The sequence below is a fragment of the Hyla sarda genome, chromosome 1 (assembly GCF_029499605.1).
Source record: "Hyla sarda isolate aHylSar1 chromosome 1, aHylSar1.hap1, whole genome shotgun sequence".
In the NCBI taxonomy this organism is placed as follows: domain Eukaryota; kingdom Metazoa; phylum Chordata; class Amphibia; order Anura; family Hylidae; genus Hyla; species Hyla sarda.
The window spans coordinates 467,904,980-467,921,171 of NC_079189.1; the positions used below are offsets into that span (position 1 = coordinate 467,904,980).

Here is a 16,192-nt window from a genome sequence, read left to right on the forward strand (position 1 = left end):
TACTGTTGATGCCAGATTATCCTGCATAGTCTCTACAAGTCTACAGTCAGAATGATTACTTATGTACATTGGTATAAATGTTTTGCTGTATTTTCCCTGTATTTACTACCTTTGTATTGCTGCTCTTACTTCTGTACACCGATGGGTTTTTTACTGTTCCAATAAAACGAATGAAAAAAAAAAAGGGGCAGATACTCCATACATACACGTGGAATACCCTATCTTCTCTTCACTCCATTGTCACATCAGTGTCTGCTCTGTTGTGTAAGAAAAGCAAGGATGGTGCCATGCTTTGTACACTGCTCCAAAAAATAAAGGGAACACTTAAACAACACAATGTAACTCCAAGTCAATCACATGCTGTTGTGCAAATGGGACAGACAAAAGGTGGAAATTATAGGCAATTAGCAAGACACCCTCAATAAAGGAGTGGTTCTGCAGGTGGTGACCACAGACCACTTTTCAGTCCCTATGCTTCCTGGCTGATGTTTTGGTCACTTTTGAATATCCAGAGCATGGAGGGGCTACCAGGAGACAGGCCAGTACATCAGGAGATGTTGAGGAGGCGGTAGGAGGGCAAGAACCCAGTAACAGGACCGCTACCTCCACCTTTGTGCAAGGAGGAACATGAGGAGCACAGCCAGAGGTAGTCTCACTGCCATTAGGTACCGAGATGAGATCGTCAGACCCCTTTAGAGACCATATGCTGGTGCGGTTGGCACTGGGTTCCTCCTATTGTAAGACAATGCTAGACCTCATGTGGCTGGAGTGTGTCAGCAGTTCCTGCAAGAGGAAGGCATTGATGCTATGGACTGGCCCACCCGTTCCCCACACCTGAATCCGATTGAGCACATCTGGGACATCATGTCTCGCTCCATCCACCAACGTCTCGTTGTAACTCAGACTTCCCAGGAGTTGGCGGATGCTTTAGTCCAGGTCTGGGAGAACATCCCTCAGGAGACCATCCACCACCTCATCAGGAGCATGCCCAGGCATTGTAGGGAGGTCATACGGGCGCGTGGAGGCCACACACACTACTGAGCTTCATTATGACTTGTTTTATGGACATTACATCAAAGTTGGATCAGCCTGTAGTTGGGTTTTCCACTTTGATTTTGAGTGTGACTCCATATCCAGACCTCCATGGGTCGATACATTTGTTTTCCCATTTGTTTTCCCTGTGTGATTTTGTTGTCCGCACATTCAACTATGTAAAGACAAAAGTATTTCATACAATTAGTTCATTCATTCAGATCTAGGATGTGTTATCTTAGTGTTCCCTTTATTTTTTTGAGCAGTGTTTTTGGTGGCACTGTGGCTGACCCAAGCCCTTTTGATACAAACACTATCTATGTAGTTATTGGCAAGAGAATATTCAAAATTCTCCACATGGTATTTAATATAGTTACACCCATTTATGTTTTCCATGACTGCACTATTATAGAAGAAATTTTGGTAATAAAAGCTCACTTTCAGACAGTTATCTTTCTAGCTGAATGTAAGTAAAAATTGTGTACCTGCCCCCATGGGATGTACATGTCCTGTTATTAGGTTTTAGCTGGTACAAGAGAGTTCCATGGACCTTCTTATGAATCACTAAAGCACAGGTTTTTGCGCATCCGCTAAAACGCCCCCCTTTTGTATGTAGTTTATGAAATAAAAAAAAAACAAGTTATACTGGAAGACATTCAAAATCATTTTTTTAATTCTCATGACACTTTCCTTGTTTAGTATGCTTCATTTACACAGCAGTGTTTTAAATACCGGAACAGACAAGGGGAATGGCATAGAGTTAAAGGATTTGTTATATGCAACCATAGATAACTGCAATAATAAATATACATCGACTGTACAGCACACTTTAGGGCTCAAAAAGTAGATATGTTGCACTTAAACCCATTGCTAAAGTGTTTCTATGTCAGGTGGGCATCCTGTCACCTGCAGTGCCATCATAAGAAGCCTTGTATCTGGCTAGACTGGTGGGGGTTTATTGGGGGCTGCAGTTCTGCTAGCTCCAATCTCCATTTTAGAATAAGGCTTTCACTTTTACTTTTCTCGATCAGGAGTTGCCAATAATAAGAGCCGAGCTCTATATTGCTCTTCCAGCTTGTAAAACAGAATTTTAGTTTGTTTATTGCAGCAGTCTTTTGCCTAATATTAGTGATCTGGACACAGGTCAAGAGTCTCAGCACCCATCCATCTAAAATATAGGGCTTTATATGGCATCTTGCATTATGAGGTGTCTCCATCTATCATATAAATGGTAGAGCTTTACAGTCACATTCTTGGCTGGTTGCTTAGGAATGACCATGTTCATTTTCTACACTATCAATATCGGATGACCTTTTGAAAGCTATGCCTTATGTGAAGGTGACAACCCTAATGATGATATGGGCTATTTCCAGAGACGACTCCTGAATGTCTTTCAGGCTAAACAATGACAGCATTGCACCAGGACATGTATAACGTTACAGCAGCGTTCGGTGCTGCACTGTTTTGCTGAGTGTGTTGCCTCTACATTGATCATACTGAAAGTATACTAGCATGTAGAAACATTGTGAATAGGTGCAAGAGGGCCGCCACTCAGAATAATGACAAGCTTTTCTAGTCAAACACTTGAGACACAATACAGTACTGACTCGGTAAATGTGAGCCACCACTTTTCATTATTAGCCGGGTTAAGGTAGCAAGGGTTTGTATGCACCAATATTCAGTGACCATGGATCATCTAACTAGTTAGGGTACATATACCCAGTAAAATATACCATAGTTCATGGCAAAATCCATTCATTCTAATGTAATACCTTAACCTGGTAGTGTTACTACTACTGGAAACAAGTCAGAATAAGTATTTTACCTAGTCGAAAGGATAACTGACAGGTCAGGCTTATGATACCGGAATACTTCCTAAGAGCCCTGGCGCTCATGTTCTGTACCATATAAACAATAACTCTTGGGAAGCTCCTCAAAAAAACTTCACACACTTCTCTGACACCTATAAATTCCTGTGCTTTTTATGATAATCCCAAAGCTTGTGGGCAAAAATAACCGTGAAAAATCTCCCCACACCAAATAGTCATCTGCCATTTGTCTGTGCTGCATATGGTCCAAGCCCTTAGTAAATACAGTGCATTGTGTGTATCTCTGCATGTGCTCCAACACCATACAATTCTCACCAGCGTAAGGCCACAGATTCAAGTTCTCAAGTGAATGTTCACCATCAGCTGGATCCATCACAGCCTAAAATGTGGAAACCTCAAATAAAACCAACAGTTTCAATAAAATAAAAACCCCAAAACTTCACAATTAAAAAAAGAAAAACTATCCTGTGCAGCTCGTGCTCCTATACACTGAGGAAAGCTCAGAACGTTAAAATGGCGAATTCCCTTCACAACCAGCAATTTCCAGTGCTTATTAGAACTATTAGAACTTAAATACTATTTTGCAAAATAAGTAAAAATAAAAAAATAACCAAACTTTTTTTTTCACAGCTCTCTATCCAGTGTGTTACATTCCTGTACTCTGGAAATAATTTATCATTAAATTATATTATGTTGTGTATTCTTATTTACAGATAACCCAATTTTCATTTGTTCACGTTCTTCCATTCAATGGTATAAAATAAAGTTTTTCTTAAATCATGCCCCAAACATAAGAGCATTGACACTCGTGTGTTTGAGGAATAAATCAAGTCGTCTGCTCCACATCATCAGTACTAAAATTATTCGACAAACATTTCACAAACAAGGCAAAAACCCCACCAGAGACTTCACAAATACAAAGGTAAATGTGCAGGTATGGGCAGAACAAAAAACAAAAAGTTCAGTCATCTTGTTTCCTCAGGTTCTGTCCATGGGGCAAGCCTGTGAGCTGTAAGGGCTCCCACATAAACAGTTCGGGTCTTCTCTTAGAATTGCTCCTCTTCTCTGCTAGGATCAGGGTCAACCACTGAGTGGGTCTTCTCGATAATGAATTGCATGCCTCAGTTTCTCCAGCATGATCTCTAGGGAAGAGTACTGCGGGAGCTTTATCATGAACATGCAGGTCTCCACACGGATGTACCTGGAATCTGGGGAACCTGCAAAAAGGTATTCTCCATGGTCAATATGCCACAATGCTATACAATGTATATTTCAATAGAAAGACTAGCACACGCAAAGGCACTTGTCTGTGTTTACCTGTTGCTCCGTCAGGTGGGGCAATCTTCATGGGGTACGGGGGAACATGTGCAGTATCTGGCCCCCCATCTTTACAAGGACATGTGAAGGGAATGCGTTCCTGATTGCAGGCAAATTTAATGAACTTACAAAGTTCTTCCTGAGTAAACATCTCCAAAGCACACCAAAAAAACTCTATGTGCTGATCAGTTTCCATAAGACCGACTTGATACATAGTGTGAGCCTAGAATAGAACAGAATGAAGCATTAAAGGGGTATTCCAGGAATTTTTTTTTTTTTTATATATATCAACTGGGTCCAGAACGTTAAACAGATTTGTAAATGACTTCTATTAAAAAATCTTAATCCTTTCAATAATTATCAGCTGCTGAAGTTGAGTTGTTGTTTTCTGTCTTGTAACAGTGCTCTCTGCTGACATCTCTGCTTGTCTCGGGAACTGCACAGAGTAGAAGAGGTTTGCTATGGGGATTTGCTTCTAAACTGGGCGGTTCCCGAGACACGTGTCATCAGAGAGCATTTAGACAGAAAAGAACAACTTAACTTCAGAAGCTCATAAGTACTGAAAGAATGAAGATTTTTTAATAGAAGTAATTTACAAATCTGTTTAACTTTCTGGAGCCATTTGATATATATAAAAAAAAGTTTTTTCTTGGATAACCCCTTTAAGTACAATGAAATATTTACACTTTGTTGCATAGTATAAGCCAGTTCTTCCCAACAAGGGTGCCTCCTGGTGTTGCAAAACTACAACTCCCAGCATACCCGGACACCCGTTGGCTGCCCGGCCATGCTGGGAGTTGTAGTTTTGCAACAGCTGGAGGCGCCCTGGTTGGGAAACACTGGTACAAGTGTGTAATATCTATACCTTTAAAAACTCCAGATTGATGAATGGCAGCCCACATGTTCGGAGCTCCATCTCCAGGGCTGTCAGACTGGTTAGAAGCTGCAGGGGAATGATGGAGCCCAGACCAGCACGTACAGCATTCATACAGTCCTGGTTCTTTAGCTCACGCATACGGAGATTTCTGATTCCTGCTGCGTAAATATTCTTGTTCTCCCAACTGTAAGATAAAGCCAGTGACAATTCTAAAGGAAAGTACACAAGTGCAGATGTTCTGTTGGCAGGTTTTGTTTTCCTATAAATAGTTTAGCGGCCAGGATACAAAGACTTCTTAGGCTGGGTTCACACCACGTTTTTGCAATACAATTCCCGTATACGTTTTTAATTTGAAAACCATATGAAACCGTATTGAAAACCGTATGCGTTGACTCTCCATTGAAAACCGTATGCCAAACTAGGCATCCGGTTGTGTCCGTTTTGCATCCTGTACGGTTTCGTCCATTTTTTTTCCCGTACCCAAAACCGTAGCCTACCACTGTTTTTGGTCCTGGTGAAAAACCATTAGGAAACCGTATACATTTTTTTAAAACATGGGTGTCAATGAGAACTGTACAGAACCGTACAGAACCGTATGTGCGTACGGTTCCATACGGTTGTTGACACGGAGAGTTTTTTTTTCTTCGCATTTTAATCAAACAAGTGAAAGTGTAAGAACATAGGGATAAAGTGTCACATTGCAGGGGATGCAATCGGACATCATTTTTTTCAAACCGTATACAGGTTAAAATTTGTACACATGTTTTGATACAGTTTAGTCCGGTTTTGAGGAATCCGTTTTTCATCAATACGATACGGGGACTGTATTGCAAAAACGTGGTGTGAACACTGCCCTATTCTGCCTGTGGCTTGCAGCTCCATATACTTCAGTTCCTGCTCTGTAGCTTTACATCATAACAGGTAAAATATATCACAGTGACAGCTCTCTCATATTTGCTTATGCCTCTACTCGTGTTTCCCAACCAGGGTGCCTCCAGCTGTTGCAAATCTACAACTCCCAGCATGCCCGGACAGCCAGCGGCTGTCCGGGCATGCTGGGAGTTTTAGTTTTGCAACAGCTGGAGGCACCCTGGTTGGGAAACACTGCCCTACTCAGTGCTGTTTATGCTATAATAATCTTAGCAGGGTACTTCTCTGTGTAACTACCATTATTAGCTTTGCTATTAATCATCACTGAGAGCTTCTATTGTATTTGAAATTGTTTAAATAAAAGATTGAAAAAAAAAATGTCAGATAGAGCTGTCAGAGGTCGCTGGTCTCCACAGATCTTGTCCTATAGCTATCAATAGACTCACAAGCTACAGAAGCAATCAAGTATGTTAGAGCTTACCCTAGCAGTGTTGCCCCATTTGCTTGTATAGTGAAATATTTACTTTTATGAGATTAGTGTAGCCCTGTAGACGATACCAGAAAATGCTAAAACATTTGTTCCTCTAGTCATTATTAGTGATATAGTAAGATTTCTGATTGTGCTCAGTATAACCTGTCATCAGGAACTGCATGGTCCCTAGCTGTTCCATACACCCTTTTAATCCAGTCTAAAATAACATCTTATACGGTAAACCCATAGTGGACGGAAGAAAAAGCCAGGATCCGTCGGCGCATGCCGCAGTAATGCTCAGATGTCCAGTTAGGATAAAACTTCTTTTATTAATGCCAGATTTTAGACGCGTTTCGAAGTTCCTACCTCTTTCTCAATAAAAGAGGTAGGAACCTTATTGAGAAAGAGGTAGGAACCTCGAAACGCGTCTAAAATCTGGCATTAATAAAAGAAGTTTTATCCTAACTGGACATCTGAGCATTACTGCGGCATGCGCCAACGGATCCCGGCTTTTTCTTCCGTCCACTTGATGTCCTAGATCAGCAAGGGATACCCCCTACTGATTACCGGGAGGCAGCTCCGTAAAACACTGACAAGTGCTTCATGGTGGTTGTGCCTGGCACACAACCCCACAAGGTGAGCGGACACCCTACACGGTGTGCACATCTACACTTGCTATACCTATCTGTATATACATACTACTCTTAGAGGAAGCTCTGCTCTCTCCTTTTTTCTGCATTCAGCTTACAAGGTAAACCCATAGACAGAACTTTGGTTGGGCTTAAAGGGGTACTCCAGTGGAAAACTTTTTTTTTGTTTTTAAATCAACTGATGCCAGAAAGTTAAACAGATTTGTAAATTACTTCTATTAAAAAAAAAATCTTAATTCTTCCAGTACTTATCAGCTGCTGTATACTACAGAGGAAGTATGTACAGAGCAGGAGAAAATCCCCATAACAAACACATGCTGATCTGGAGGTGTCAGCAGAGAGCACTGTGGTCATAACAGAAAAGAAATCCAAAAAGAAAAACATTTCCTCTGTAGTATACAGCCGCTAATAAGTACTGGAAGGATTAAGATTTTTTAATGGAAGTAATTAACAAATCTGTTTAACTTTCTGGCATCAGTTGATTAAAAAAAATAAATAAATAAATTTCCACCGGAGTACCCCTCCGTAGATTAGCAGTAGCACCTTCTATCTGACTTGTAACAAGAATGGCGACAAAATAGCAAATTAAATATTATAATGCAATATAAATGATTTGAGTCTAATGATCCTTACTGGCAAAGCTCATTATATAGGGTACTCACACAACAGGAATGTGTCTTCCATTTGCACACAGTTCCACCTCCTCCCCGGTCATTGTTGGGTAGGTAAATTTACAGCTTGGTTTGTTAGGGGAGTCTGGACTCTCGGTAGGGAGATGCTGTGCTGCTATTTCAGCACAAAGTGATTCCAGTTCAGCTTCATCATTTAGCTACGAAAGCAATAAGTGAAATACATTAGAGAGTCACTCTACAGCTTAAATCACCAATACAGAAGTACAAATAAATAACCATACCCAAACATACAACATGGCATTTCAGATTTGCATCTACAAATGGTACATGAGCATTGAGTTGTGAGACTGGGCACTGATGTCATGTGACGCTCTGACATGGAGACATATTCTAGGTAATCTTACTGTGTTCAATATGGTTAACGCCAAGGCTTTTTACAGGAAGGAAATAAACTATTGCTGAAAATCTGCAAGAGCACAAGTCTTTATAACAGTGGTCTCCAACCTGCGGACCTTCAGATGTTGCAAAACTACAATTCCCAGCATGCCCGGACAGCCGTTGGCTGTCCGGTCATGCTGGGAGTTGTAGTTTTGCAACATCTGGAGGTCCGCAGGTTGAAGACCATTGCTTTATAACATTATTGTATAATGCAGCACAGAGTATTGTCTTCACTAGACATTTGGGTTCTGGGCAATAACATAGACAACAATTGTACCTTTAGGCTGGAAACTTTCCTGGCATCTGCCTAACCCATATCAACTGGTGCCAGAAAGTTAAACAGATTTGTAAATTACTTCTATTAAAAAATCTTAATCTTACCAGTTAGAGATGAGTGAAGTTACAGTGATTCGATTCGTCACAAACTTCTCGGCTCGGCAGTTGCTGACTTTATTCTGCATAAATGAGTTCAGCTTTCAGGTGCTCCGGTGGGCTGGAGACTCTCTCTTAGGGCTGTATCCACCTTTTCCAGCCCACCGGAGCACCTGAAAGCTGAACTCATTTATGCAGAATAAAGTCAGCTACTGCCGAGCCATGACAAATCGAATCACTGTAACTTCGCTCATCACTACTACCAGTACTTATCAGCAGCTGGAGTTGTTCTTTTCTGTCTGACCACAGTGCTCTCTGCTGACAACTCTGTCTGTCTCAGGAACTGTCCAGAGCAGGAGAGGTTTGCTATGGGGATTTGCTCCTACTCTGGACAGTTCCTGAGAAAGACAGAGGTGTCAGCAGAGAGCACTGTTATCAGACAGAAAAGAACAACTCAACTTCAGCAGCTGATAAGTAACGGAAGGATTAAGATTTTTTAATAGAAGTAATTTACAAATCTGTTTAACTTTCTGAAGCCAGTTCACTGGGGTACCCCTTTAAACCTTTGGGTTTGTATATGTTCTGCAGTGAATGTGGAAGATACTAATAAGTAGACCAAGATGGGGTAGAAGGGCACAGAATACAAAAAAGAAAACAGAAAGGTAAACAGACACAAAAATATGGAAAATTTACATTTTCAAATTTCTTGATGTAGTTGTGGGTTAGAATATCCGCTTCATAAAGATCTGTTTCAGGATCCATTGGTTCTCCTACAAGCATCTTCCAAAAGCAAGGCAAGAGGTCAAGAGGAAGGGGCATGTCCGCTCGGATAGCTATACCCAGGAGCTGACCAAAGAAATGGAGCAACTGCTCCTCTGCATAGGTTATAGGACTGGGAGTAAGTAAGTATTTCCCCTGTAAAACATAATAATGTGCATATATTATAAAACCATGAAAGCAATGGACAGAATACAATCATGTGATGACATGCTTTGGTTGAACAGGATGGGACAGGAGGAAAAGAGGGGAAGCGTGGCCAAAAGTAGGCTCTGCAGTGAGAGGAGCCTCTGGGAAGAAGGCAGCATGGAAAACCAAGAAAAATGTTGGAGGGGGTGTGGGCATGCAGAAGCGAGGCCAGAGATACCTAGCTAACATGCATATTGCAGCAAGGCCACCCAGCAGATGGTGGACACCAGACGAGGAGGATGGAGGGAAGTCACAAGGAGAGAGATGGAACAGCTTGCAGAGGAACTGAGTGTCACCTTAGCAAGCTGCTGGAGAGAGCTACCTCCAGTGGCTTGAGCCTGCAGGGAAGGTCAGAGCTAAGGGAGAAAAGGCTGCGTAACTTACACATGGGGGTAACGAAGGGGAGGAGACAAGGAATGCACAGCAGGCAGACATGGCAAAACTTGGCTTGAGCTAAACTGGCAACAAGGTGTCATGTGCCACCGTGCCAACCAATGGCTGCTGAGGGACAACCATCCATCTGGTCGCATAAGGAAGGGTCAGACCCCATTACCCACAGTGCACTGATTCCACAAACCAAAAGGAAAATTCTAACTAGCCAAACATCAGAAACCAGACTTTTGTCTGCCTCTTACTGACACTAAGCTAAAACCAATTAGCTCAGTACCAGTGGGCAAATAGATCCTGCTCAGGAGAATTTACTTTCTTTTTCTACTCAGTTTTAGTGCATCCTAGTGGCTGCAGCATACACCTATAGTTGCCTGTGTCCCCAATGAAAAGAACAAGTTTTTCTTGTATCCCTAAGTGTAGGGATAAGTGGTTAAATAACATCTCATAGACGTCTTACCTTATTCTTATTAACCGCAGAGCTGGGGCACAACAGCAGAAGAGACAAGGAGGAGCTCTGAAGTTCTTTACATACTTGCCAGAGGAAATGCCTGAAGGATCCACCTAAGAAACAATATTATTTGGGCAAAAACACTGTTAACTGGGTTATTACATCATTTCCACTTCATCTGTTAACTTAAATGTTATCTGTTTCAAGCATCTAAGTATAACTTCCTTTTCCCAATTGTTGTATCATTCTATTAAATGATTTAGAAAAAAAAAATAGACGTAAAAAAGAAAAAGGTCCAGCACAAGGATTCTTTTTTCAGTATTTCAAAAGCCTGACCTGTTGCTTTTCGCTCACTACTGGAGCTTAGTCATATGCAGCCTATCATTAAGCTCATACAGAGAGCAAAGGCTATGATGCTATTCATGTAACTAATTTTACATGAAAAAATTAAATATCTGCCTTTTATAAAGAATCCTTGTGCTGGAACTTTTCCTTTTGCTTCTTTGGTGTAAGGTGGAGTGGCTCCCCACATACTTGTGCAAGTGTGGAAAAGAGCTACAGGTGTGCTGGCTACATCAGTCATTGTGAGAAACTGTATTTGTACAGTCAGAAGTCACTCACTTGTTCCATGTACCTCTTCCCCAGTGAAGCGAATATTGAAGGCATAAGTTGGATCACCTCCACTAGCTAGTTTGACACAGAGTTGGGAGGAAGGTATGCATGCCAACTGTCTAGCTGCTTGGCAGAAGTAAGAGTTCTCTGATCCACGAATTTCACCTATAAGAGAAGCAAAAGTACATAAGTAAACTAAAAGATGTTAAATTGTAAAATGGATGTTCAGATATGTCCCATCAAATCATGGTGCACCACAAATCTGATCAAAATGATCCGTTCATCAGAATTCTTTGTTTTAATTTCTATCAATTGCTGTAGCACATAGGGAAAAAGTAGATTTTTTTATGCTTACCGTAAAATCTCTTTCTTGGAGGATCCATTGGGGGACACAGAGACCGTGGGTATATCCCGCTGCCACTAGGAGGCTGACATTAGGCATACAAAAAGAAGTCGGCCCCTCCTGGCAGGATATACCCCGCCTACTGACTCTGAGTTAATCAGTTTAGTTCCAAAGGAGAGGACCGACAGAAAAAGAAACTAGCAGGTGTCCGAGGGAACCAGACAAAAAGAACTGAACACAACCCCTCGTACAGAAAACCGAACCATAGCCACAACAAATGCGTGGGTGCGGTGTCCCCCAATGGATCCTTTAAGAAAGCGATTTTATGGTAAGCATAAAAAAAAAATCTACTTTTCTCGGTCGGCTCCATTGGGGGACACAGAGATCGTTGGACGTACTAAAGCAGTCCCTTGGGTGAGACAAAATACCCAACACAGAATCAGGCAGAAGACTGAGCCACTGCCGCCTGCAACACCTTGAGACCCAAACCGGCGTCCATGGACGCACAAGTTAGTAGAATTTGGTGAAAGTATGCAAGGACGACCAGGTGGCTGCTCTGCAGACTTGTAAGGCTGAAGCCCTATTGCGTTGCGCCCAAGAAGCCCCAACAGAACACGTGGAATGCGCAGTGACCCGAAAAGGTGGGACCTTCCCCTTTATGATGGTACGATTCTGAGATGGCGGAATGGATCCACCGCAAAATGGTTGCCTTGGAAGCCGGAAGACCCTTGTAACGATCCTCCGGAATCGCAAAGGCGGCGTCATCCTGTCGGAAAGAGGAGGTGACGTAAAGATAGATCCGGACAGCTCGCACCACATTCAGACAATGGAGGGAACACTCCTTAGAGTTGGATGGAGCCGGACAAAACGAATAAAGCACAATCTCCTCGTTCATGTGAAAGGAGGAAACCACCTTGGGCAAGAAGGAGGGAGGTGGCCGAAAGACAACCTTGTCCTGATGAAGGACCAAGAAGGGAGCGCGACAAGAGCGCGCAGCCAGTTCGGAGACCCTCCTGATTGAGGTAATGAGGAAGGTGACCTTCCAAGAAAGAACCCAGAGAGAAGCGCCCCGAATAGGTTCGAACGGAGCCTCCCTCAAGGCGCCAAGCACCAGGTTGAGATCCTAAGGAGGGGTAGGAGACCGGTATGGCGGAACCGTTTCGGCCACGCCCTTTAGGGGTTGGAAGCTAACTGCCGTTGAAAGAGAATAGAAAGAGCAGACACCTGACCCTTAAGGGAGCTGAGCGCCAAGCACTGATCCAGACCAGATTGCAAAAAACAAGAAAGCAAGGAAAGGAAAAAACGACTGGGGAGACGGGCTGAGCCTCACACCATCAGAAATAAGCCTGCCAAGTGCTGTGGTAAATTCTAGCAGAGGAAGGCTTCTGAGACTGAAGCATGGTGCGAATTATCCCGGAAGAAAACCCCCGAGCTCCCAAAACCTCAGTTTCAACAGCCACGCTGTCAAATGCAGAGACAGTAAATTGAAGTGGCAGAGAGTACCCTGGGAGAAGAGATGGGGGTGAACTGGAAGACTCAAGGGTACGTCGGCAACCAGCTGAATTATGTCGGCGTACCACGCCCGCCTGGGCCAGTCTGGAGCCACTAGAATAGCGAGAACTCCCTACGCCTTGATTTTCCTCCCTGGGTAGGAGAGGGAGAGGCGGGAAGAGGTAAGGAAGACTGAAGGACGACCACAGGATGACAAGTGTGTCCACCGCCAGAGCCAGAGGGTCTCGCAACTTCGCAAAAAAGCAGGGGAACCTAGCCTCTTGTGGCAAGATGCAAAGAGATCCACGTTTGGGGTCCCCCAAAGATCTCAGATCTGCGCAAACAATTCCGGATGGAGAGACCACTCCCCCGAATCCGCTGGGTAGTGGCTGAGAAAGTCCATTTCCCAATTCTCCACACCCGGAATGTGGATCGCGGAGAGGGCGGGAACTAGAGTCTCGGCCCAGAGCAGAATGTTGGTGACCTCCTCCATCGCCGAGCGACTGCATGTGCCGCCCTGGCAATTGATATATGCCACAGCCGTGGCGTTGCCGATTGGACACGAACTGGGCAACCCTGTAGGAGAACCTCCTAGTGGAGGAGGCAAAGAAAGATGGCACGGAGCTCCAGAAGATTGATGGGAAAGTGAGCCTCCTGAGGGGACCAGCGATCCTGGACCGTCAGGTCTTGAAACACACCTCCCCAACCCAGGAGACTCACATTGGTCGTGACGACCTGCCAGTGGAGGGGAAGAAATGACCGCCTCTGGAGAAGAAGGTGAGTGTGGAGACGCCACAGAAGAGACCGACAAACGGAAGGGGGCAGAAGAATGGCCAGATGGAAAGGGTGATAGCAGAACTGGGCAAAAGGGACCGCCATCATCCAGCCCAGCACCTCTATGCAGAAGCGAATTGGAACAAGAGAGGGGCGCCATAGACGATGAACACCCTCCTGAAGCTGTCGTGTCGAAAAGGAGACCCAGAAAGAAAAGAGACTGGGAGGGAGAAAAGTTGGACTTTTCCTGGTTGATCACCCACCCAAAGGCGGACAGAGTCTGTACTGTGAGATGAAGGCTCTCCAAGTTTTGGGACCGGGACGGAGCTTTGATCAAAAGATCGTCCACGTAAGGGAGGACTGAAATCCCTCCGGAACCGAAGGATGGCAATGGGGATGTGCAGATAGGCATCCCGCATATCCATTGAGGAAAGAAACTCCCCCTGATCCATGGATGCCACCACGGAGCGGAGGGACTCCATGCGAAAATAACGTAGCCGCAAGTGGTGGTTGAGTAGCTTGAGGTCCAGAATGGGGCGGGCAGAGACCCATTTCTTGGGGACGACAAAGAGATTTGAGTAGAACCCAGACAAACGATCCCCTGGAGGAACTGGCACAATCTCTCCCTGAGTGAGGAAGGTACTTAAAGCAACCGCCAAAGAAGGGGAATGAGAAGGGTGGGATCGGAAGAAACGATCCTGGGGAAAGGAAGCGTACTCTATCCGGTAACCAAGAGGTACTCATCAAATTTCACCATACTCACCTAAGATGTCATTAGCCAGCTATGGTCACCTGCATCATGTCAGGTTGAGGCAGCGGGATGAGCAGGGAAGGTAGGGGGACCCGGACCAAAGGTACAACCCCGTTGGCGGGAAGGGGTTAATGGTGCATACTCTATGTCCCGTGCCCCTTAGCCGCATATGGGGGAACAGGTGGTGTCATGCTCCTGAACCCCCACCTAAAAAAGAGAAAATAAAAAGGAGAAAAGAAACTCAAACAGGCTCTAGCTATAAAATAAAAAAAGAAGACCAGGTCTGGAGAACTCCAGACCTGTGTCTGCCTCCTACTGACACTAAGCTAAAACTGATTAGCTCAGGGTCAGTAGGCGGGGTATATCCTGCCAGGAGAGGCCGACTTCCTTTTGCATGCCGAGTGTCAGCCTCCTAGTAGCAGCAAGATATACCCACGGTCTCTGTGTCCCCCAATGGAGCCGACCGACAAAGATTTATTTATTATGGGTTTAAAAAGATAAAACGTACGTTTGTTATGTGTTTTAGAGTGGGTCTAATACTTTTTAAAAGTTATACACCCACTCTAAAAACTCGCCAATTTTTCATACAGAATGGGTCCCTGTGAAAGCTTTAAAGCATTCTTACAGTGCCTTGTTCAAGTTTACGCTGTCAAGGTATTACACAGGATAAGTACATCTGTCCAGAGTTCTATTTTAAGGATATAGAACAGCTTATGCAGACATTTTTGAGTAGACTGGGTATTCCAATTTTGCCTTTTAAATGAGGATTGTGTGGTGTGTTGTAAGTATTTTATGTGATTTGTTTGGTAGCCTATAATTTTAAGAAATGTTGTTACTTTTAATGAAAAGCAATTGCTGTCAAACAGGAACTAATGAAATACCCCATGAGGATGACTAAGCACTGTGCCCAACATACTATAAGCTCATTCTTTAACCCTTTTTGAACATGTGTAAAGTATGCATTCAATAAGCTATTATGTTACTACATGCTCAATGAGCTGTAAACAAAATTTACACGTAATTTTTTTTACCTCCTACAATTTCCAGGGGATCAAGGCTGATCTCTGGGGCTGCATGGTCAGCGGTTCTCTGCACAGTTGCATTTAACACCCGATTCATCACAGTTATTTTTGTATCATAGAAGATCAGTCCTGTTTGGAGAACATGGTAACACACAATAAAACTTATTGTTAACACAGGAATAAAAGCATAGTAGCAGAATAAAAATGAAGACGTTGCCCCACACAATACCTGCTTTGTGTAGGTCCCTTAAAACCATAGGCCATAGTACAACAATTCCCTATAGACATGAAAATTGCTTATCATTTGTATTTTCCCTATTACATTTACTTTCCCACCTTTTGCTTGTTGCAGCAAAGCCGCAATACTGTGCATATACATGTCTGTTTGCCGTAACTCCACAAGAGGCAGGAAGAAGGTTTCTAAAGTGGTGTTTAGTGATTGTAGAAGGGCAAACCGGAGCCGAAGACTCTCAATAGGGACATCTATAAATATACAAGATTTTTAAAAACAAAATTAGATGACCTGAATTTTCCATAATACATATAGTTTATCTCTAGCCATGAACTTTTAAAGGGGATTCTCAACTAAACATTAATACAAGATGATATAAGATGCCATAAATGTCTGATGACAATGGGTTCCGCCGCTAGGACCTTCCCCCTACTGGGTGAAAAGAATGGTGGCTGAATAGACCTCTTCACTACAATCTATTAATAATTATGATCTGGAGCAATGCTGTGAGCTGGGTGCATGCAGTAACAAGAGGGACTGGGTCCAGGTTCCCAAATTGAATTTACACAAAATATTCACTGTAGCACTCCAAAAGCTTGGTAAAATGATACAGAAAAACGTTATTCCACCAAGATGGGACAAACGTCATGCCTGTTAACATTTGATGGAATAAA

At 43.3% G+C, this 16,192-nt stretch overlaps 1 protein-coding gene across 5 annotated transcripts in view; it reads right to left on the reverse strand.

Moving 5' to 3' along the window:
- Window positions 1-1,683: 1,683 nt before the first annotated feature.
- Window positions 1,684-16,192, reverse strand: part of HECTD4 (HECT domain E3 ubiquitin protein ligase 4) — a 200,180-nt gene continuing 185,671 nt past the window's right edge. For all 5 annotated transcript variants that reach the window (XM_056536635.1, XM_056536627.1, XM_056536623.1 and 2 more), the window contains exons 68-76: window positions 15,623-15,769; window positions 15,296-15,415; window positions 10,915-11,070; window positions 10,303-10,406; window positions 9,183-9,404; window positions 7,710-7,876; window positions 5,044-5,239; window positions 4,179-4,401; window positions 1,684-4,078 (exon numbers count right to left, since the gene is read on the reverse strand). In XM_056536635.1, coding sequence (XP_056392610.1) covers window positions 3,942-4,078; window positions 4,179-4,401; window positions 5,044-5,239; window positions 7,710-7,876; window positions 9,183-9,404; window positions 10,303-10,406; window positions 10,915-11,070; window positions 15,296-15,415; window positions 15,623-15,769 — 1,472 coding nt within the window. In that variant the 3' untranslated portion in view covers window positions 1,684-3,941. The remainder of the gene's footprint in view (window positions 4,079-4,178; window positions 4,402-5,043; window positions 5,240-7,709; window positions 7,877-9,182; window positions 9,405-10,302; window positions 10,407-10,914; window positions 11,071-15,295; window positions 15,416-15,622; window positions 15,770-16,192) is intronic.